The sequence below is a fragment of the Schistocerca nitens genome, chromosome 10, assembly GCF_023898315.1.
Source record: "Schistocerca nitens isolate TAMUIC-IGC-003100 chromosome 10, iqSchNite1.1, whole genome shotgun sequence".
In the NCBI taxonomy this organism is placed as follows: domain Eukaryota; kingdom Metazoa; phylum Arthropoda; class Insecta; order Orthoptera; family Acrididae; genus Schistocerca; species Schistocerca nitens.
This window is the reverse complement of record NC_064623.1, coordinates 6821170-6844887: the sequence shown is the minus strand read 5'-3', so window position 1 is coordinate 6844887 and position 23718 is coordinate 6821170. Positions and strand designations below refer to the sequence as shown.

At 40.1% G+C, this 23718-nt stretch overlaps 1 protein-coding gene across 1 annotated transcript in view; it reads right to left on the bottom strand.

The window, feature by feature from the left end:
* LOC126210192 (1,5-anhydro-D-fructose reductase-like) overlaps nucleotides 1-20230 on the bottom strand; it is a 68451-nt gene extending 48221 nt beyond the window's left edge. The window contains exon 1 of the mRNA XM_049939369.1: nucleotides 20059-20230. Coding sequence (XP_049795326.1) covers nucleotides 20059-20133 — 75 coding nt within the window. The 5' untranslated portion in view covers nucleotides 20134-20230. The remainder of the gene's footprint in view (nucleotides 1-20058) is intronic.
* Nucleotides 20231-23718: the final 3488 nt, after the last annotated feature.

Here is a 23718-nt window from a genome sequence, read left to right as displayed (position 1 = left end):
ATTAAGGAGTATATGTACTGGAAATTGAGCATAACAATTCAAAGATTCTCAAAAAGGATTCTACAATATCTGCAGTTATCTACTTTACACAATTTTCATACTGATCGCTTCTGTTACACAAACACTGTGTTTACTTTATGTGCACTGCTATAGAATATACGATACAAATGAACAGGTAGTGAAAATATACAACACTTTTGCCTTTTGATCAACAGAATAAGAAATGTCTCTACAGGCAAGACGGGCTGCACTGAGCTTTGTGATTTAATTCATTCATGTGAAGAGTCCATTTTAAATTGTTATCCAACTGGACCCTGCTTTATTTCTTCGTTGATAGTCCTCGGTGCCGACATACTGCACCGCTATTCTGTCTGAAGAATTAGGGGTGGAAGTTCAACACTGACTACTGTAAATGATGTAGTCGACAGATGCATAGCTGCGTTTCACAGTTCTTTACTTTCACTGTTCATAAGGCCCCCCCCCCCCCCTCCCAATATTACACAGTTATATTGCCAGTTCACTATTGGTAACTTCTGATAATCCTTATTAATAGCTTGCTGGCAAATATCAGCATACTGCTACAATAGTTTACTGTTGAATATCTGTAAGCAGTAAATACCTAACCATACACTTCACAATTTCTCAAATAAATTAAACACACAGTGTCATTGTTTTATCACATGACCTATTTATGTTGCACTAATTGCATTGAATTATTGTTACTCTAACTGATACAGATTCCCCATCTGAAAATTGGCCATGGACTGGCTATTGTGGGAGCAAAAATCAGACCTTCATATATCTTCACTATAATAGAAATTGAAACTACACATTATTCAATGTTTAATTTACAGAAATTACAATTAAAACATAACTCATCCAATTAACTGAATACATAGAAAAATTCCTTCTTTTTAACAGTTTCTTCTACTACAAGAGTTAGGCCAAATTATTTGTTTAAATAATGAAATTAACAGATATAGTTATACAAACAATACTTTTGACAAACCCGGTAATTACGAGGGCTATCCACAAAGTACACTCCTGGAAATTGAAATAAGAACACCGTGAATTCATTGTCCCAGGAAGGGGAAACTTTATTGACACATTCCTGGGGTCAGATACATCACATGATCACACTGACAGAACCACAGGCACATAGACACAGGCAACAGAGCATGCACAATGTTGGCACTAGTACAGTGTATATCCACCTTTCGCAGCAATGCAGGCTGCTATTCTCCCATGGAGACGATCGTAGAGATGCTGGATGTAGTCCTGTGGAACGGCTTGCCATGCCATTTCCACCTGGCGCCTCAGTTGGATCAGCGTTCGTGCTGGATGTGCAGACCGCGTGAGACAACGCTTCATCCAGTCCCAAACATGCTCAGTGGGGGACAGATCCGGAGATCTTGCTGGCCAGGGTAGTTGACTTACACCTTCTAGAGCACGTTGGGTGGCACGGGATACATGCGGACGTGCATTGTCCTGTTGGAACAGCACGTTCCCTTGCCGGTCTAGGAATGGTAGAACGATGGGTTCGATGACGGTTTGGATGTACCGTGCACTATTCAGTGTCCCCTCGTCGATCACCAGTGGTGTACGGCCAGTGTAGGAGATCGCTCCCCACACCATGATGCCGGGTGTTGGCCCTGTGTGCCTCGGTCGTATGCAGTCCTGATTGTGGCGCTCACCTGCACGGCGCCAAACACGCATACGACCATCATTGGCACCAAGGCAGAAGCGACTCTCATCGCTGAAGGCGACACGTCTCCATTCGTCCCTCCATTCACGCCTGTCGCGACACCACTGGAGGCGGGCTGCACGATGTTGGGGCGTGAGTGGAAGACGGCCTAACGGTGTGCGGGACCGTAGCCCAGCTTCATGGAGACGGTTGCAAATGGTCCTCGCCGATACCCCAGGAGCAACAGTGTCCCTAATTTGCTGGGAAGTGGCGGTGCGGTCCCCTACGGCACTGCGTAGGATCCTATGGTCTTGGCGTGCATCCGTGTGTCGCTGCGGTCCGGTCCCAGGTCGACGGGCACGTGCACCTTCCGCCGACCACTGGCGACAACATCGATGTACTGTGGAGACCTCACGCCCCACGTGTTGAGCAATTCGGCGGTACGTCCACCCGGCCTCCCGCATGCCCACTATACGCCCTCGCTCAAAGTCCGTCAACTGCACATACGGTTCACGTCCACGCTGTCGCGGCATGCTACCAGTGTTAAAGACTGCGATGGAGCTCCGTATGCCACGGCAAACTGGCTGATACTGACGGCGGCGGTGCACAAATGCTGCGCAGCTAGCGCCATTCGACGGCCAACACCGCGGTTCCTGGTGTGTCCGCTGTGCCGTGCGTGTGATCATTGCTTGTACAGCCCTCTCGCAGTGTCTGGAGCAAGTATGGTGGGTCTGACACACTGGTGTCAATGTGTTCTTTTTTCCATTTCCAGGAGTGTATATTACATTTTTGTTTGTGTCCGTTAGGGGCGGGGCTAGCGCGGCCATCTTGGTGTCATGGCATTCCGCTGCTCAGTCGACATCCTGCCGTGTTAGTGAGAGGTTCGTGCTGTACTCCGTTGAGTTACTGTGACAGTTTGAAATGTCAGCGTTAACTGAAAATGCCACGAAGTGTGAAGTGCGTGCTGTAATAAGGTTTCTGACTGCAAAAAACTGTACACCGATGGAAATCTATTGGCAGCTTTGTGAAGTGTATGGGGACAACATAATCACTGAAGGTGGAGTGCATCAATGGGTCTTAAAATTTAAAAATGGCCGAACTAACATTCACGATGAAGAGCGAAGTGGAAGAGCCAGCATAGTGACTGCCAAACTTGTCGAAAAAGTCGATGCCGCGGTCCGTGAAAACCATAATTTCACAATAACGGAACTCTCTATGAGTTTTCCACAAATTTCATGAAGTTTGTTGCGTGAAATCAATACCGAAAAGCTTGGTTACCACAAGTTTTGTGCAAGATGGATACCAAAAATCTTGACAGATTCACAAAAATCAGCGAATGGCTGCAGTGTTGATGTTTTTGGACACTTACGAGAAAGATGGCGACTCATTACTCGATCACATCGTTACTGGTGACGAAACGTGGGTTAAGCATGTGAACTGCAAGACAAAATTGCAGTCAATGCAGTGGGGGCACACAAATTCCCCCCAAAAAACCCAAGAAATGCATGCAGACAATGTCGGCAAGGAAGGTGATGGCGACTGTCTTTTGGGACAGAAAAGGTGCGATTTTTGTGTATTTCCTGGAAAGAGGCACTACAATAAACTCTCAAAGGTATTGCCAAACTCTGCACAACCTCAGAAGAGGAATACAAAACAAGTGCAGGGGAAAGTTGGGCTCAAAGATCTTGCTCATTCAACGCCCAGGCCCACATGGCAAATGCCACTCGTGAAGTTCTCGAATCTTTTAAGTGGGAGTTGTTTCCTCATCCGCCGTACAGTCCCGACCTGGCACCGAGCGACTTCCACTTATTCCCAGCAATGAAGAAGTGGTTGGCTATGCAGCGTTTTGATGATGACGCACAGCTTCAAGAAGAGGTAACCACATGGTTGAAGGCGCAGGTGGCCGAATTGTACAACAAAGGAATTTCCAAGCTCGTCCAGCGCTACGATAAGTGCCTTAATTTAAATGGCAACTATGTAGAAAAGTAGTATTTAAGTGTGGCTTTCAACTGTATATAATAAAAAAAATTTCCAACGCTTTATTTATTTTTAATTCCAAAACGTAATGTACTTTGTGGATAGCCATCGTATTTTGGAATTAATTAAGGGCTGGCTTTGCTAATATGTTTTCAAACAGAGCCAAATAAATACTTTAAGAATCCTAGTAGATCTTCTTAAGAATCATAGTAGATCTCCTTCCAAATGTTTATAATTACTGCAGAATTTATATTTGTTTGTAAGTAAACAATAGTATTTAACTCACAAAACAATTACTGATTTCACCCTATAACAAAAAATATAACTAGGAATGGTCAAAATAAATTAGGAAATTAATTACATACACAAAACTAAGCACAAAATTAGATCTGGTGCTCTATTCTTTAAGACTGAGGGCCAACCTTTCTCTTTTATGGAAATGCAGATTATACTCATGTATGTTAATGGCACTGGTAATCAGTCAAAAATGAAAAAAATGAATTTAAGGAGGTAGAGGGCATAACAAGATAGGAAGTAAAGAGATCACAGCTTGCTTCGTCACAACCCCAAGCAATTTTTCACATTGGTACACAGTATCAATAATAAATTAGCACTGCACCACTACGCAGTAGGTGCTTACACATATTACATGTAATACAGTGAAATTAACAGGAAAGCTGCCACTTCATCATTCATACCAAACTGGCCTCTTTATCTGCTATCCTTATCTTAATATGTACAAGATCACACTCACACTTGTCAAATAATGGCAGTTATGCAAGTCAGTTAAGAAAAGAGACCTGTTTACAATTAACACTGCTACTTATCATTCAGCTAACAGATATCTTTATTACTGAATCTGGATAATCAGACAGCTATCAATCAGCACTGCAGTGATAAACATCAGGCATGTTTGTTCTAAACCAAAAAGAAATATGGCAAACAGTAGTGAGGTTGTTGTCATGGTTGTGAAATATTGGATCATATTTCTTCAAATTAAAAGGTAGATAATGCAAGAAAACTAATAATCAGGAACTCCAGAGCTGACACTGACACAGCCAAGGGATGCATTCCCAGACTCTCAGGTGCTCCTAGAATCTACTGAGAGCCAAAGATACAAAAGGAAAATTATCCTTTAAGGCCAATAGTGGATGGAATCAATTCACCTACATGTAATTCGTCAAAATGTCTACCCTGTGAACTAAGATCTCTAGCTGGCAAAACAGACTCACGTGTGAAGAACCTGATGCACTTCACAGAATGTGTAAAGAGATAAATAATTTTACCTACAGACATCACGGTCAGAATGAACATAAAGTCATTATTCACAATCTTGCCAATAGATGAAACTGTCTGATCCTACAAGAGCACGTACCACCATATATATATATGTGACCTCGATGAGCTACGTTTGTCTTCAACATACTTAAAATGGCAAGGAAAATACTACAAGCAGACAGGTGGCTTAGCAACGGGCTTTTCCTGATCCCCGTTAGCAGCAGATGTATTCCCGGAGGCCTTCAAAGTGACATCACTTTGTTCAGCTGCCTTACACCCACAATGCTGGTTAAGATATGTGGACGATAAGTTCACTACATGGTCTCTTGCTGAAATAGATCTACACAGGTTTTGTGAATTTTTTAATAAAATGCAGAGGAAGATACAGTTCATGCTCGAGGTAGACAAGAGCGGAGCACTTCCATTCCTGGGTGTGGAAGTATGCAGGACAACGGATGGCACACTACGGCAGAGACTATACCAGAAGCCTACACATGTTGTTGTTGTTGTTGTTGTGGTCTTCAGTCCAGAGACTGGTTTGATGCAGCTCTCCATGCTACTCTATCCTGTGCAATCTTCTTCATCTCCCAGTACCTACTACAGCCTACATCCTTCTGAATCTGCTTAGTGTATTCATCTCTTGGTCTCCCTCTACGATTTTTACCCTCCACAGTGCCCTCCAATGCTAAATTTGTGATCCCTTGATGCCTCAAAACATGTCCTACCAACCGATCCCTTCTTCTAGTCAAGTTGTGCCACAAACTTCTCTTCTCCCCAATCCTATTCAATACCTCCTCATTAGTTACGTGATCTACCCACTTTATCTTCAGCATTCTTCTGTAGCACCACATTTCGAAAGCTTCTGTTCTCTTCTTGTCCAAACTAGTTATCGTCCATGTTTCACTTCCATACATGGCTACACTCAATACAAATACTTTCAGAAACGACTTCCTGACACTTAAATCTATACCCGATGTTAACAAATTTCTCTTCTTCAGAAACGATTTCCTTGCCATTGCCAGTCTACATTTTATATCCTCTCTACTTCGACCATCATTAGTTATTTTACTCCCTAAATAGCAAAACTCCTTTACTACTTTAAGTGTCTCATTTCCTAATCTAATTCCCTCAGCATCACCCAATTTAATTTGACTACATTCCATTATCCTCGTTTTGCTTTTGTTGATGTTCATCTTATATCCTCCTTTCAAGACACTGTCCATTCCGTTCAACTGCTCTTCCAAGTCCTTTGCTGCCTCTGACAGAATTACAATGTCATCAGCGAATCTCAAAGTTTTTACTTCTTCTCCATGAATTTTAATACCTACTCCGAATTTATCTTTTGTTTCCTTTACTGCTTGCTCAATATACAGATTGAATAACATCGGGGAGAGGCTACAACCCTGTCTCACTCCTTTCCCAACCACTGCTTCCCTTTCATGTCCCTCGACTCTTATAACTGCCATCTGGTTTCTGTACAAATTGTAAATAGTGTTTCGCTCCCTGTATTCTACCCCTGTCACCTTCAGAATTTGAAAGAGAGTATTCCAGTTAACATTGTCAAAAGCTTTCTCTAAGTCTACAAATGCTAGAAACGTAGGTTTGCCTTTTCTTAATCTTTCTTCACATATGCACAACTATTTGCATGCCAAATCCACCCCCCCCCCCACCCCGCCCTGCTGTGGAGAAGAACTCAGTTGTTTGTTCTTTGACCACTTATGTGCAGCACATAGTGGTGCTCAAAACCTAACACATGCTCCAAAAATACTGCATACAATATTCATGGCCAATAGTTAAAGCCATAAATCAATCCAATCAGCCATGGCAACAAACAAAAGGAATTGAGATAGGCAAGAAATCAACAAACTGCTGCCAGCAGTGTGCTTACCTTATGTGAAAATTGTCACTGACCAATAGACAACAGCACATCCCTACCCTGTCCACCATAGCAACCTATCACAATAAAGTTTCCACTCCTTCTGCCTCAAGTGACCAATCACAACTAGGACCTTCCCAAATAATGATGTAATGTCAAGCTCAGTAAGTGGCAATGACAAAATATAAGTGACTCCTCAAAGGTAAAGCACATCAGTCCACCCAAAAAAGGCCACTCTGTCACCAGTAAAGCTTTTAATGTTATGACATGGTACAATACTCATAAAACTTTCATGTCAGCTGACTCTGGCTGTGGAAGCCAAAGCAGTTATGAAACTAGCTCTACAATAAAAAATAAGGGAGGATGAAATTTTTTCTTGCTCAGTATATGTTCTTATAAAAAAAAAATTAAATACGTCTTAAATCTTTGGAACTGGCAGGATTCTTTCTTCTTCATTTCACACAAAAGGCAATGAAAAGAAAACAAAACTGTGTAAACAAATGAGAGAAGTAGAAAGAGTCACTCCTGGACTGACATTTGTTGTCCATAAATATTTAATTTTTTTATGTGATCTTCACCCAGCTGCTCATGTTTTGGTCACTGCAGGCACAGTTACCACTACTTATCCAGAATAAAGAAGCCCCTTGTTGGCATAAATGCTCATTATTCAGAAACAAATCTTCTTTTGTCAAGAGAAGGTGCAAAAATTCTCACGTTTTTGAGGGGTGAGAGAATTATTAGCTAACAAAGGTAAAATAGTCAAACTATTGAAAGTTCAGGTTGGAACATCTACAATGTAGGAAAAGATAGGTAGCTTCTTACCATAATTTGCAGACAGGCACAATTGCAAGACATTTACACATAAGCTTCCAGCCACAGCCTTCATAAGAAAAAGGAAGAGATCTACATAGGCCTACCATTCATTCACATAAGCAAGCACACCTCACACACCCAACCACCAACTCGAGTCATGTGTGCGTGAGGAGTGTTTGCTTGTGTGAATGAATGCTATGTGTTTCCCTTTCTTTCTCTGACAAAGGCCGTGGCCAAAAGCTTGTGTGTAAGTGTCTTTTAATTGTGCCTGTCTGCAACTTGACATGTCATCTTTACAGTATGTAGCAATCTATCTTTTCCTACATTGTTAAAAGTTAAATAATATCATATGCCGCAAAAACTGAACTGACGTGCGCCCAAAGGTGGATGCAAAATATTGTGTGGAATTCTTCTTCTGAAGTTTTAAGAACAAAATTTAAGTGGTGAATCTAGGACTATTTTACAACCCCTCTATAGCAACAGCAAAGACAAGATTAGATCACTCACAGTGCACGCAGAGAGGTCTAAGCAATGATCCTTTGCACGTTCCATTTGTGGATGGAATGGTAAGAAGTCCTGATAACTGAGACACTGGGAAAGATGTACTGACAAATATGTAGATGAATACCAATATCAGCTGCCTACACACTGTCTGAAGAAGTCAAGACCTGTTAACATTTCTGGGCATTAAAATTTCAGTACCAAACAAAACAGCATGCCACACAAGTCAAATGGATATGCAGACTTTTAGCATTTCATGACAACTGGATGAAGTAGGCAGGATCAACATCATCTGCATTCTGTATACAGGGTGTTACAAAAAGGTACGGCCAAACTTTCAGGAAACATTCCTCACACACAAAGAAAGAAAATATGTTATGTGGACATGTTTTCGGAAACGCTTACTTTCCATGTTAGAGCTCATTTTATTACTTCTCTTCAAATCACATTAATCATGGAATGGAAACACACAGCAACAGAACGTACCAGCACGACTTCAAACACTTTGTTACAGGAAATGTTAAAAATGTCCTCCGTTAGCGAGGATACATGCATCCACCCTCCGTCACATGGAATCCCTGATGCGCTGATACAGCCCTGGAGAATGGCGTATTGTATCAGAGCCATGATACAATAGCTTTCAAATGCCCCTCTTGACTTTCATTTATGCATAAATGAAAGTCAAGAGGGTTGGGGTCAGGAGGGCGTGGAGGCCATGGAATTGGTCTGCCTCTACCAACCATCGGTCACCGAATCTGTTGTTGAGAAGCGTACGAACACTTTGACTGAAATGTGCAGGTGCTCCATCGTGCATGAACCATATGTTGTGTTGTACTTGTAAAGGCACATGTTCTAGCAGCACAGGTAGAGTACCCCATATGAAATCATGATAACGTGCTCCATTGAGCGTAGGTGGAAGAACATGGGGCCCAATCAAGACATCACCAAAAATGCCTGCCCAAACGTTCACAGAAAATCTGTGTTGATGACGTGATTGCACAATTGCGTGCGGATTCTCGTCAGCCCACACATGTTGATTGTGAAAATTTACAATTTGATCACGTTGGAATGAAGCCTCATCCGTAAAGAGAACATTTGCACTGAAATGAGGATTGACACATTGTCGGATGAACCATTCGCAGAAGTGTACCCGTGGAGGCCAATCAGCTGCTGATAGTGCCTGCACACGCTGTACATGGTACGGAAACAACTGGTTCTCCCGTAGCACTCTCCATACAATGACGTGGTCAACGTTACCTTGTACAGCAGCAACTTCTCTGACGCTGACATTAGAGTTATCGTCAACTGCACGAAGAATTGCCTCGTCCATTGCAGGTGTCCTCGTCGTTCGAGGTCTTCCCCAGTCGTGAGTCATAGGCTGGAATGTTCCGTGCTCCCTAAGACGCCGATCAATTGCTTCGAACGTCTTCCTGTCGGGACACCTTCGTTCTGGAAATCTGTCTCGATACAAACGTACCCCGCCACGGCTATTGCCCCGTGCTAATCCATACATCAAATGGGCATCTGCCAACTCCGCATTTGTAAACATTGCACTGACTGCAAAACCACGTTCGTAATGAACACTAACCTTTTGATGCTACGTACTGCTGTGCTTGATGCTAGTACTGTAGAGCAATGAGTCGCATGTCAACACAAGCACCGAAGTCAACATTACCTTCCTTCAATTGGGCCAACTGGCGGTGAATCGAGGAAGTACAGTACATACTGACGAAACTAAAATGAGCTCTAACATGGAAATTAAGCACTTCCCGACACATGTCCACATAACATCTTTTCTTTATTTGTGTGTGAGGAATGTTTCCTGAAAGTTTGGCCGTACCTTTTTGTAACACCCTGTATAGGGAGAGATCACACAACATGCTTCCCATTCAAACATTGCATTTGAATGTAGGTCATATGTTGAGAAGATCGTGTTGTGGCTCTGTAGTGTATGGAGGAGAAACACCTATCAGCAGTGTGGTAGGATGGCAACCTTCTGAGACTGCTTTACAGATATAACTGCTGTGAAGCCCCGTGTATTTCCTTCCTACAAAAAGGTCCAATAGGTACATCATTTTGGAAATCATGTAAAATACCTTCAAATGCACGTGCAGTCGCAGCAAAAAAACGCAAATTCTGGATGTAAGAATTTGTCTTTTGATAAGGTTTTTAAACTCGCTGAGTTAGAGAGAGTTTTATTTTGACCTTCTGCCACATTCACGTTTTCGATCCAGCTTGTGCCACAGAAATGCAAGGGAAAATCTGAGGAGGCTGTATATTCTGTATATTGACTTCTTTGTGCAGGTGAATAATGAAACAAATAATATAAGGCTCTTAAAATTGTGCAATTTCTCAATTTGTTTGCGACATGCCAGTTTTGAAAGCTCCATGAACTACATGCAGGCTGCAACTACCTAACTGTAAGAGTTCCGTGTTTTCAGAAAATTCTTTTACCTCATTATTCAAGACCTTCCAAACTTTAAAATTCACTTTTGGTCCAGCCATAGACAAGCGCAAAATTTTTGGAAGACCCTGTAAACCAAAAGATCATTTCAAAGCATGTAGTAAGTCACTGGCCCTTGTGCGTTGAATAAAGACAGAGTAAATATCAGGTTCAAACCTGGGACTTATTTCCATCCCAAAATCTAACTTCAATGTCCTTTGTGTTTTTCGAGAAACAGTGTTTAAAATATCGTCAAATCCAAGAACAGCATTGTCACATTTTTTAAACATGTCAAGAAGATCGTGTTGCGGCTCTGTAGTGTATGGAGGAGAAACACCTAGGTATCAGCAATGTGGTAGGATGGCAACCGACTGAGACTGCTTTACAGATATAACTTCAATGTCCTTTGTGCTTTTCGAGAAACAGTGTTTAAACTATCGTCAAATCCAAGAACAACATTGTCACATTTTTTAAACATGCCAATAAATTTGCCATGAATGTACATAGCAATACCATAACCAATACTGTATGCAATTTGTGTTCTTTGCAATTTCATTTTTGCTGCAATTTGACTATCTGGTAACATTTCCGGTAATGATTATATGCGATCAGCAGAATTCCAGCTTGACAAATGATTATAAATTGTGCGTCAGCACCACAAGCTTTCAGATTTTGTGCCACTTTCTGCACTGAAGTCTCCTTAGATGGACAGTTTTTTTGAAGTTGAAGGTGTCACACCTGCTTCTGTAGTACCTACCGGTTGCCTTGTTAGACACTGAAATTCCCATAAACTTTAAGTAGTGTTTAAATTATACTGTTCCATAAGACCAAATACATGCAAGAATGTACAATTACAATTAGATTTTTTGCCAATTATTATGAAACTCCTGGATTGTTGTCATAACATCCTCATCTAGTAATAATCTAATGCTTAATTCTTTGTTAACTTATGTTCTTTGGATCGCTGAGTCGATATAGGGAGGAAAAATCTCGAAAACAATTCTTCAAAATGGTTCAAATGGCTCTGAGCATTATGGGACTTAACATCTGAGGTCATCAGTCCCCTAGAACTTAGAACTACTTAAACCCAACTAACGTAAGGACATCACACACATCCATGCCCGAGGCAGGATTCGAACCTGTGACCTTAGAAATCGCACGGTTCCGGACTGAAGCGCGTAGAACCGCTTGGTCACAGCAGCCGGCTAAGAATTCTTCCATTAAATATGTTATTCCAAAAATCTTAACTGCCCATCATAATGTCATATGCTGAGGCTATCTGATATGCATTCCTGCCAATTACAATCTGGAAAAACTGTAAAATACAACATAAATTGTCATGGTGGACTGAACGCAATGATTTCCAAAATCAACACAAATAATTCACAGATAAAAACAAAGAACAGATTCATTTAATTTTAAAAAAAGGACTCCAGATACAATTTGCATGGCTGCAAAAAGTGACGATCGAAATAGATCACTGCACTCTTAAGGTACATTTAGTGTTTCGTAACGGCTGATATTTAAGGAGGTTGACGCACTCGGGCATAAAACTCAGAGTGTACCATTTTTAACGCAAGATAATTAAGGTAATTCTAATCAACGTCTTCCTCCCCCACATTGACTCAGAGTCTCAAGGAATGCAGTTAAACAAAGTCACCTACATTTCCATAGTATATCTAAGACAATGACATCGTGGCAACGTCCACGTCTTCCAAAAAATAATCTGACCTTGTTCATTGACTTGGGATTGAACTGTCACTGCGTCAGGTTCTTGGTGTTGCATAAATACATTCATCGGTAAATACTCCCATTTATTTGCGGAAAGTTTATGTTTTTGGTTATTTGCGTGCCTGTCCAAAGCACTTTTCCCCATTGTCGAAATATTTATCGTTGCGTTGCAGCAAGAGCATAATGTATTCGTTAGTAATTTGGTTTCACGCATAACCTGTGGATAAATTGACTGGTTTGTACTCTCGTATCAAGTTATACTCTGTTTAGGCATGACTAAAAAACACTGCACGCTGAAAAACTTGTTCAATTGCGCGGGCGATTCACACAATATGTCTCCGATATTGACGGTTTCCGTTGTGTCCTTGCATGTCAGAACCATGTAAATGACACTGGGCGCGGTCGAGTTGTAACATTCGGTTCGTTTAAGTAGCTGCCAAACAGCTACTTTCAAGCACAAAAAAAAAAAAAAAAAAAAAAAAAAAACAAACGGCGATAGAGAGCATGCGCAACTACGATGACGCAGAAATCCGTGTTTGGGCTTTGCTCTGCTTGAACGTCTCCCGTCCAATTTCTGGTTAGGTTCCCGCACATAGTGGTGGATACACATCTGATATGCTTACCTTATTATTAAAAAAGACGTGTAAACGTGAAATAGCCGAATGTGGGAACTGTGATAGCTTCGAAACGATTGAAAAACGCGCCACAAACAAAGCACGAGTAACATGAAGTGCTACTCCACTCTAACTCACGTAGCTAAGCGCATGCGCGAATCTGGTAGCGTAAGAAAAATTTTTCTGGGTAGTTTTATTTTATTTATTTCTTACTCCATCGATCCAACTGTGATAAACTGACAAGGGTACAGAGTGTGTCAGTAAATAATCAGTACAAAGGTAGTAGTAAAATAGTCAATCAGACAAAAGTAGTACTACATGTTTGCTATACACATATGTGGTTAAAGTGACAGATTACATGAAACGGTACACATAGAAAATGAAAACAAATTAAAACCAGTGAAAATGACTATGAATGTTACATGGCTATGGTACCTACATCATTGCTCAAACTTAAACTATGGTAAGCTCTCACTGCTTATGCACAAAACAGACCAACAAGCAATAGTAGCCAGAAGTGGGAGGCAGCAAGCCCTGTTTAAAAAATTGCTGTTGAAGGAATAATTCAGAGCAGAAGAAAACACGCCTTCCCGCTGTATCCGTTTATTTTCGAGGTCATGCTCACATCTTTTTTGGATGACAATTAGCATGTTCAAAAATCGCTACCAAGACAACATAAAATTGCATTTACAGTTAACACTGCCGATGTGAAATCATCAGCAGTAACTATCGATCATTATTAGTAACAAAACATCAGTACCAACTCGTACGAAGTTTTAAATTCGAATTATCAAAATTCTCACAAGCGTGTGTTGCCTGGAAGAGATTTTCCAACACAGAATCAAGCAAAAGTGTGGGCCATTTATCGAAATCCGAGAATCTAGTGTGGATAACCCTGCGCGTGCGGCACTCAGTGCCGCCTACATTTAAATACATAAAAAACCAGTTTTTTTAAATTTTTTGGTGGAATTAATTATTTATTGTTTATAACATCACTCTTAACAGCAACTTTTAATATGATCTGTATACATATATCCAAGGTGCATGGGAAAATTAAAATTGTTGCAGAATATCTGATATACGTTTCCAGGGTTTTTCCTAAGCGCTACTTTAATAACAAATTCTGAATAAATTATAACCACAGATATGATTCGATTGTTTACCATTGTTAAAGCAAGTTTTACAAAAACGTGTAATATGTATACAAACCTTGTAGTAATAATAAAGAATAAGGCAGTCAGTAACTACATATCAAGAATCACACACTTTCTTCCTCCAGAGAAGCTCTACAATCATTACATGTGACAACATTGTGGCAATGTGCTTGCAAACGAATCTTTTCCAGCTATTGCAAGTGACAGTAATTTTTATTTTTTATTTTTATTTTTTTTACCACCACAAATCTGGCACCTCCCACACCTTCTCACAGTCTCATCGTGATTGGAGGGAATTGATTGATGAGGCGACAGAAATCCTTGAATATCTCGTGGTAGAGTAGAGAGCTGAGGCCTTTCTTTAAATGGCAGTCCATTACAGCCAAGGCCAGGGTTGTTAGGTAGGTTCTTCTTCTGAATCTTTTCTCTGGTTTGTTTGCAAAAAACAAGACCTGGGAATTTATCCCAGCAATATCCAGATAACGAAAAAACAATGCTAAGGGCCATCTTCTTGTGGTCTTTTGTGTAGAGTAGGATGTACACATATAATCCGCAGTATCGACTCCACCTTTCGTTGCATTGTAGTCCAAATTTACAACAGACATGCCTGTAGCGGTGTCGATTTCAGCAGTTTCATGCATTGACGATAGGGAAAGCACAGCCTTCTTCCTTTTTGTTTGGCACAAAACAAGACAGAAGTCATCTTGAAATCCGAAAAGACAATTTCCAATTTCTCGCTATCTAATGGGCAAAAATTCCGGAGGAATTTCCTTCTTGTTCTTTTTCAATGTTCCAATGAACATTTTCTAAAAGATGCTGGGATACGGGGTAACTAATGTAGTAGTTGTCCGTAGTTACATTCCTGTGAGTTCCCTTGATTGGCTCAACCAATCTCTTCACAATATCCATTGGCTGGTTAGATGCAACATATAGTCCAGGATTCTGTCTGCCGCAGTATACTTCAAAATTAAAAGTACAAAAGTCTTGCAATCGCACAACGCATACAACTTAAATCCATACTTAGCGTGCTTATTGGGCATGTACTGAACAAAACCACAATGACCGCGTAATGGGACAAGCATTTCGTCTATGGTTGTAAGCTCCCCTGCCTGTAGTTATTTCTGCACTTGTTCAGAAATGCTGAGTGGAGATTGCGGATGGTAGCAAGTTTATCAGTTGCTAGTCGTTTTTTTCTTGTAGAAGTATCGTCAAACCTGAGTGACCGGAGCAAGAACACAAAGCGCTTGTAGCTAAATGCTGCCCTTAGAATAATCATTCCTGTTCCATTTGATGCCCACAGTTCTAATACATTTGTGCGTCCTTATTTTTGTACAGCAATGAGAAACAGGCTTCTAAAAGAGCCGTTATTTCAGAATCAGAAGCAGTTTTGCAATCTCTCTCCTCGAGTAATTCACAGATGATCTCTTGTTATGTATGTAGTTGTTTGTGTTTACAACGACATAATCAATTGTCGCAGGGTAAAACAATTTGAGAAAACTTTTCAGTTTCAGTTTTAGCTTCTCTACCATTGCGTTTCGGGCCAGTTAGGACTTTGATTATATTCTTACGTTTTGGTTTCCTGGTAGTGCTAACGGATTATTTATCCACAAAGTTTCTTGGTCCTTACCAAAATAAAAATGGCAGTCATCATGTGGCATTCCTTTCACTTCATTCCCGTCAAGACTGCTCAGATTCGCTGGAATGATCTGCAATTTCAATTATTTCTGCTTCCTCATCGCTGCCAGAGATATCTGCGTAATCTTCTTCGTCAGATGATTGCAGAAGAAGACGCTCAATTTCTTTTAGTGTTAGTCCTTTCCTTTGTGCGGACCTGGGAGACAATAAAATAATTCAAATACCAAAGCAATGTTTTAACTAAATCATCATTCATGCACAGAGTTGTAAAACAAATCCTCTAATCATCAAAACATTCGACAGTGGTACGGCTACATTACCGGGCACGTGCGGTACGCAGTGCCGTCTCGGTGCAGTCGTCCACTTCACAGGTGAGTCACAGCTGTTATGGTGGGTATAATGACGGCGCAGTAATGCAGTTTGGCGAGTGACTAAACAGTCGAAGCATATCTAAACCACTGCTGTGTGCTCGGCGCGCTGACGTAATTACTGAACGAAAACAAAATTGGCGGCACTGTATGCCGCCACGCGCCCGCCGCAGGGACAAATAAAGCCTTTCATTCAAGCTGCGACTTCGCACAAACGGACGCTCCGATAACATCGTGTCTCTTGAACAGAGGTCCACGCCGGGAAAGAAATTACGTCGAGTCGTATGCATGAAGACACTGAGATAAAAAAAAAACTAAACTAAATTCCCCCTGAACAAACAATGGAGGCCCAACTGTGCCGACGGCCGCCGTGTCATCCTCAGTGGGTGCGGGTATGGAGGAGAAGGTGGTCAGCACACTGCAAGACATTGAGGTAAATACGTATGCTTCTTAAAACGACCATAAATTGATTTTAAAAATATTTTTGTATACAAAAGTGAAGTGACGAATATTATTACAAAATCCAGGCTCCTCGCAGAAATTCAAGGCTTTTCCCCGATTTTCAAGGTTTGGTGGCCACTCTGCAATAGACTCACGTAAAACTAAAAGTAAGACATTACCCAGCTTTCAGAATTAATAATACCTACAGAAGGGAGGAAAGAGAGACTGGTTGGGGAACGTTAAACAGGAAGGACAGCCACGTCCCAGGATGAGAAGGAGCTACCTGTACTGAGGACAGGGGCAGCCAAAGATGGATTGGGAGGCGTCAGGGAGAGTTCATTTCTCACATTTCCTTATTTACCATTACCTCTACACGTACATAAAAATCGTCAGAGATGGAAGGGGGAAGTGTCAGGGATAGTTGTTTCTCACGTTTCTTTCTTTAGCATTTCCTCTATAGATGAATAAATATCACTAGCCTTGGACCCTTCAAAAGGGAGTACCACTATTTCATTTCTGTATCCAAAACGACACAAATTTTCTTCACATCTATAAAATTTGAGGTGTATTTACAATAACTCGACAGTTATTAATAAAAATGACACAAACTCTTCGTCTCCCTCAACTGGAATTATCGGACCCCGGAGTCTCTACGTCTCAATCCAGTATGTTACAGAACACGAGTTGTGGCTGATAAATGACCAGCTCGTGGACAGCCCCCAATTCTAATACTCCGACACAGATTTATGCCACTGTTCTTCCCCATTAATAAATGTTAACTCCTGAGGTAAACACAAAAAACTTAACTGGTGTAGAAAAAAGTGGCACACATTAGATAAACCCATACTGTACCGAATGTATAATCGTGATGATAAGAAGTAAAAATTGTTATGAGGCTAAGATCTTACAGCTTTTATGAGCAGTATGTGAAAAGGTAGATAGAAGGTGATCCAAATAAGTGTGTGTCAGCACAGGATATTATTATGCAGGATCAATAAGATAGGACAAATGTGCTTAATCCAGGAGAATTGAACAACTATTTTGACACATCAGTCAGAGAACTTGCAGACAGAATGAATGCTACAGACACATGTGCAAGGAATGTGCTTAATCCCCAGCTGTCTGAAGGACTATCTTTCATTGGGTGATGATCATGCCCAATGAGGATTGCAAAATAGTTTCCAAATTTTGCACTTCCACATCTATGGACTGCCACTGGTAGTCTAATTATATTATTAAAATGAGTGTTCACTTCATTAGTAGGCCACTGAGTTTTATTTTTAATAAATGTTGAGAGTATAGAGTTTACCCAGATTCACTGAAAATCTCAAAATTTGTTCCCATATTCCAAAAGGATGATAATTCCCTCAGGGCTGCCAAACAGTCTCTGCTGTGGCAACACTCTCCAAAACATTATTAACTATTCTGAAAAAAGCATGACCTCTTTCACAACAGTCAATATGGATTTCAGCCAGGTAGACATATCACTGCTGCTGTTTTGGAAATTCTTCATCAGATATAAACAGCTTTCAAAAATAAGATGATCATGTCACTTGCATTATGTGATCTAAGTAAAACCATTTCACTGCATTCCATTTATCGTATTACTAAAACTGGTGTATTATGGTGTACACAAATTTACATTAGCAGTAATTTCTTATTACTTCAACAACAGAAAACATTCCGTCTCAGAAATAAACATTTTTTAGTAAAAATTGGTGTTCCAAAGTGCTCTGTCCTTGGTCCCTGTTTTTTATGATGGCTATCAACGAACTGCCCCATTGTGTATCACAATCTGTAATCTGCTGAACTTGTTATGCACACACACACAATAGAATACAATAAATAAATGTGTAAAACTTTTAGGAACATACATTGGTGCCAAGCTCAGCTGGCAAGAACATATTACCCGAGTTTGCAAAAAGCTCTCACCTCTGTGAAAATTGAGAAATGTAGTTGATGGGGACATTCCTCTCATATCAATAACATTTTAAAAATAAAAATGGTCCATATAATATGCAATGCTGATACTATGCAGCATTGTCCCCTTCTTTTTACTAAACTTACGAAGAGATGAAAGAGACGGGCATCAGAAAGTAGAAATGCTAGATGAGAGTAGCAACAAATGTCCATGGGGAAGATCATACATAGCATGCCACAGGAAAGAGTGCTAGGAACATTGTTTTACTCAGTCTACCTTCCTAATAACATCCAGAAGAAAGCCATCCTATCTGTTGATGGCACCAATATTTTAATTAAAGAAACAAGTCTGGAAACCGAGTGAGGTGGCGCAGTGGTTAGCACACTGGACTCGCATTCAGGAGGACAACAGTTCAATCCCACGTCCGGCCATCTCGATTTAGGTTTTCTGTGATTTCCCTAAATGGCTCCAGGCAAATGCGGTGATGGTTCCTTTGAAAGGGCATGGCTGACTTCCTTCTCCATCCTTCCCTAATCCGACGAGACCGATGACCTCGGTGTCTGGTCTCCTCCCCCAAAACAACCCAACCCAAGTCTGGAAGAAGTTGTTCTAACATCTGAAATAATATTACTTAATATAGATAATTTTTTTGATAGTAATACTAACCAAAAAGTGTATACTCATGAACTTCAAGAACAACAGAAGTAAACAGTATACGTTAACAACAACAACAAACAGGAGCAAGTTGGACACATAAAATTTTCCATTCTCCATGCAGATGATACATTAACACAGAAAGGGCACACCACAATGTAGCGTAAGTTGTAAATTAAATTCATTCTGCATGTCAGCCAAAACAGTGTTTAAACCCTCAAAACATTTTACCCTGCACATTTCCTCTCCAGGATGTGGTTCAAAACAGAACTATAAGGAAGTTAAGTAAATATGAAGAAGAAAATACTGATTATATAGAAAAGTGGTAACTGTATAATAGTCAGTGAGAAACACTGAACAAGTTGCAGACCAAAATTCAAATCATCAAACTAGGAAAAGAATTTCTGAATATGAAAAGGATAGACTGCAACACACCATATAGAGGAGATGCTGAGAGGCAGACAGACACACTGAAAAAAAAAAATGCTGGACTGCTATCAGACTAAATGTTTCATCAGAGACAGGCTAATGATATTTACCAGTCTTTTTAAATATGCCTATCCACCACTCAACATCTCATTTATGTGGTGGGTAACAGTCTATCATTTTCATATTGTTGTTATTCCAAGCCGAATTTTCTGTTGTTTGGAAAGTATTATTCAGTTTTAGGGAAAAAAAAAGAAAAGGAGAGTTACGCCATACAGTACTGGAAACAGATAACAGTAAATGGATCTGTACAATCGTAACAACAAGGCATTATGAAATCAGCAATAACTTATCAGTGATACAATATACCTCAATTGTAATACACCATATGACTGGTGAATAAATGAACACAAATCTTGTCTGTATTCCCACAAATCACAGATCGAGTGATTTCTGACTTTTCAGTAAATAATGAAGAGGATATGAAGAGAATGTGAGAATATGGGGATACTGCTGCAGACATGTAACAAAATCTGACATACCTGTGCTGTTCCAAGCCCTAGAATGGGCATTTTGTGTCCATTGAAGAAAGTTAAGTATTCCATCTTGACAGTCATCTTGCTGTTCCAGGTTTAGCAAGTAGTGAGTAATACTTGTGTGCTGTCTGCAGACTGTGCTGTGGGACTCAGTCCTTCAGTACTTGCAGCAGTTATCTGTATAATTACCTTATCTGTTGCTCGTCCTTTATGACACTACATAAACAGTGAGATAACTGCTATCAGAGAGCATCTGCTATTAAAATGAAGTGGCCATTCACCCATATCTTCACAGAATGTGACTATAGGTTGATAACTTATCACAACTCTGCTACTTAAGTAACAGTTATAGTCTCTTACCTAACAGTGGTAGATGCGCCCATGTGACAAACTAGTGAGCATAGTCTATACTACTAATTAGATAAAATGGTCACAGTTTCAGGTTGTCAGGGGTAACAAGAGGTTGATTTTCAGTATCATTATTGAGTGAATGTATAACTTTAAAATACTGTCGTAATCTACTCATTAAGAGCTACAATCTCACATTAAAAGTTTAACACAATAAGTCAAGTGTGAAAGTAAGAAACAGTGTAACTCACAGGATGCATATTACCCAGACTGTATTCATCCAGTATTTCAGAATGAGTGTACTTACTCACAACAAACTTTGCACATAATTTCAAACCTTTACAGAAAACATTTTCTCCCACATCCCACACAAAATTATGAAACAAAGAAAGATTATCACTTACTACATTTTCACTGTCCATGCACTAAAATTGCTGCATCAGGAATGATGTTTTAATCTCTTAGTCCTTTACTATTAACTATATTTGCAACATATATTGCGGACAGCATCTCTATGTGCCATTGAATGTACCTGCCAAATTATACCATTGTACGGCACATATTTTGGGAGAGATGATGTCATAAACATTGACATGAGTTAAAAACTAGCTTAAAAAAAAAAAAGAAAAACTGAGTGATTCAGTTATTTATAGAATCAGGGAGAGGGGGCAGAGGGGGGGGGGGAGTGGGAGGCATTATTAGTTCACACAGAAGTCCTAAAAAGAAAGAAATGTGCTCAACTGACAGTAGAATCAGAACTGTTCTTTTAAGAATGACATTTTCATTTTACCTCCCCAAATCTGGCTTGTGCTCTGTCTTTAATGATAATGACTTAGGTGTAATATTAAGCATTACTTTTCTTGCTTTTCCTAATAGTAAGAACAACTGTTTTACTTTCTACACAGAAACAGTTCCTCCTATTATTTGATATGTCTATCTTCTTTACTTGTATGTGGAATATTCAAGAGATTAAGTATATTGTCAAGTATTTTATCTTTGCTTAAAGTTCTTGAACATGATGCTCATATCATATGAGGTGGTGAGTCATTTTCACTAGTATTCTCATCCACAGTTCATCACTGAGTGGTTAGCGTCAGTGCCTCTAGATTGTGGGGTCACAGATTCCATTCGTGGCAGGGTTGGAGATTTTCTTCACCTGGGGGCTGCGCATTTTTGTCATCCCAATCATTTCATCTCATGTTCGTTAATGCTCTACATTTTAATGTTCTGTAATTTTTCAAACTTGTAAATAAAAAGTTTATATTCATTAAAAAAAGGTGGCATCAAATAGAAAGACTTGCACTAGCCAGCCAAAAAACCCCAGATGCGGTCTCCCAGCCAATAATGCCATACAGTGATTTCATTTGTTAGTTTTATTAATACAAACACTATAATTTTCAGACACATTACATAATGATAAAGCACAAATATATAAACAGACTTTCAAATTGCAAAGAATTCCCAGGGGAAGCTGTGGACTCTGGTGCTTTGCTCCAACCTCTCCTCTGTATGTTTGTTGCTGAAAGTTGACTGCCAAGTAGTGGGCTGTAATGGCCAGGCTGACTACCATAGTATTAAATAGAAAATAAAATACCATTTTACTTCTGAAGATTGGACTGTGTTACTGCTATATGTCAATTTTTGAAGTAAAATTAATTTACATGTGTCTATCCAATTTTAATTTATTTTCATGTGGTTAGCAGTTAAAAATTGCAGTATGCTACCTTTATTAGAAAACATGTTTTTCTATTGGTTAATTAACATCTCTATTTTATAACATGTATAGACCTTATATAAAAGGTATAGAATGTATGTAAAAGTAAAAGAACTAGCTCCTGTATGTAACTGAAACAAGAACCTCAGGCAGAGAAGCCTATACATTACAATTCGCCTACTAAGATATGAATGTTTAGTATTTAACAGCAGTTAGAAATCTTCTAATATTGAAAGGCAAATTTTTGAAGTATTTTTGAAAACTGTGTCATACTGATTTAAGAAACTGACATTCAGGCACTGACCTTAAAATCTTATAAGTGCGGAGAGAATTGAGGAGGGGGTCGGGGTTGCTGTGCAGCCCATCAGGTCCCCTAGTGGGACACACCCACAGCCATCAAATTCTGCTGTTTTACTTGAATACCAAATGGCTTGTCCCTCATGGACCTTTCTGTAAAGTTGTTCCACAGTCGTTTGTTCTTCTTCTTCTGGGGTATCTAAAGGTACGTTGTCCAAGACGCGACGCACACTAGCGACTGCGACGGGTCGCTACGTGACGTCAGAAGTTGCCTGCTGGCGCATGCGCAGTTCGAGTTTGGGATGCGACGCGCGACTGTTGCGGCAGCTGTCGCAGCACTGCACCAGTGAGCAGTGTTGCGACGGAAGTCGCACGACACAAAGACGTACGGCTGCCAGAAAGATGTCGAGCCAGTCAAGGAAAACTGAAATGAGCCACTCACAGGATGTGATGCTCTGTGAGCTGGTCTCGCAACATCCTTGCCTTTACGATTTGAAGAACCCTAAATATAGACACTATGTTCAGACACAGAATTTGGGAAGAAATTGGTGCACATTTGAAACTGGCAGGTGAGTGAAATATATAATATTTTCCCATTAATGCAAATTTTTCAGGCCTGTTATGAAAATCATATAATCCATGCAGATGTAGAATTAGAATGATGAAAATGAACTTGAAGGTCAATTTTCGCATTACTCTTTTTTGTGACGATAAAAATTGAAAACGGCAAGTACATTACAAAATGAACAATCTAAAGTACAACGAGAAAGTTACATTTTACAATACCTTCACTTCGAAAGTAAACGGTAGATTGGTGTCTTGATGATACCTTCTAGTTGTGAAAAACCACCACCAGATTGTTGTACAGCTTTCTGTAATCAATAGATGTTCGTTTTTGAGGAAGGCGTTTCTCAACAGATTGCGCAAACAGTTTGCTGCAATAAGTAATTTGTCACATTCACTTCAATTCATTGGTAGAAGATGGTGCTCAAAAAACCGTTTTTGAGGAAGGCGTTTCTCAACAGATTGCGCAAACAGTTTGCTGCAATAAGTAATTTGTCACATTCACTTCAATTCATTGGTAGAAGATGGTGCTCAAAAAACTTGTGCCAAAAGTACACTACTGTTTTACAAGGCCCTTCTGGTCTGACACAGTTCACAATTGAAATTCGTCTTTTGTAAATCCTGGAGTCATCTTTTGAGTGCAGCTTGGCAAGATTAAATGTTCATGTCATCCATAACGATGTATGCTGTCAGAATATAAGAATATGGAAGTTCATTTGGATGGGAATAAAGAGTCAGCCGGC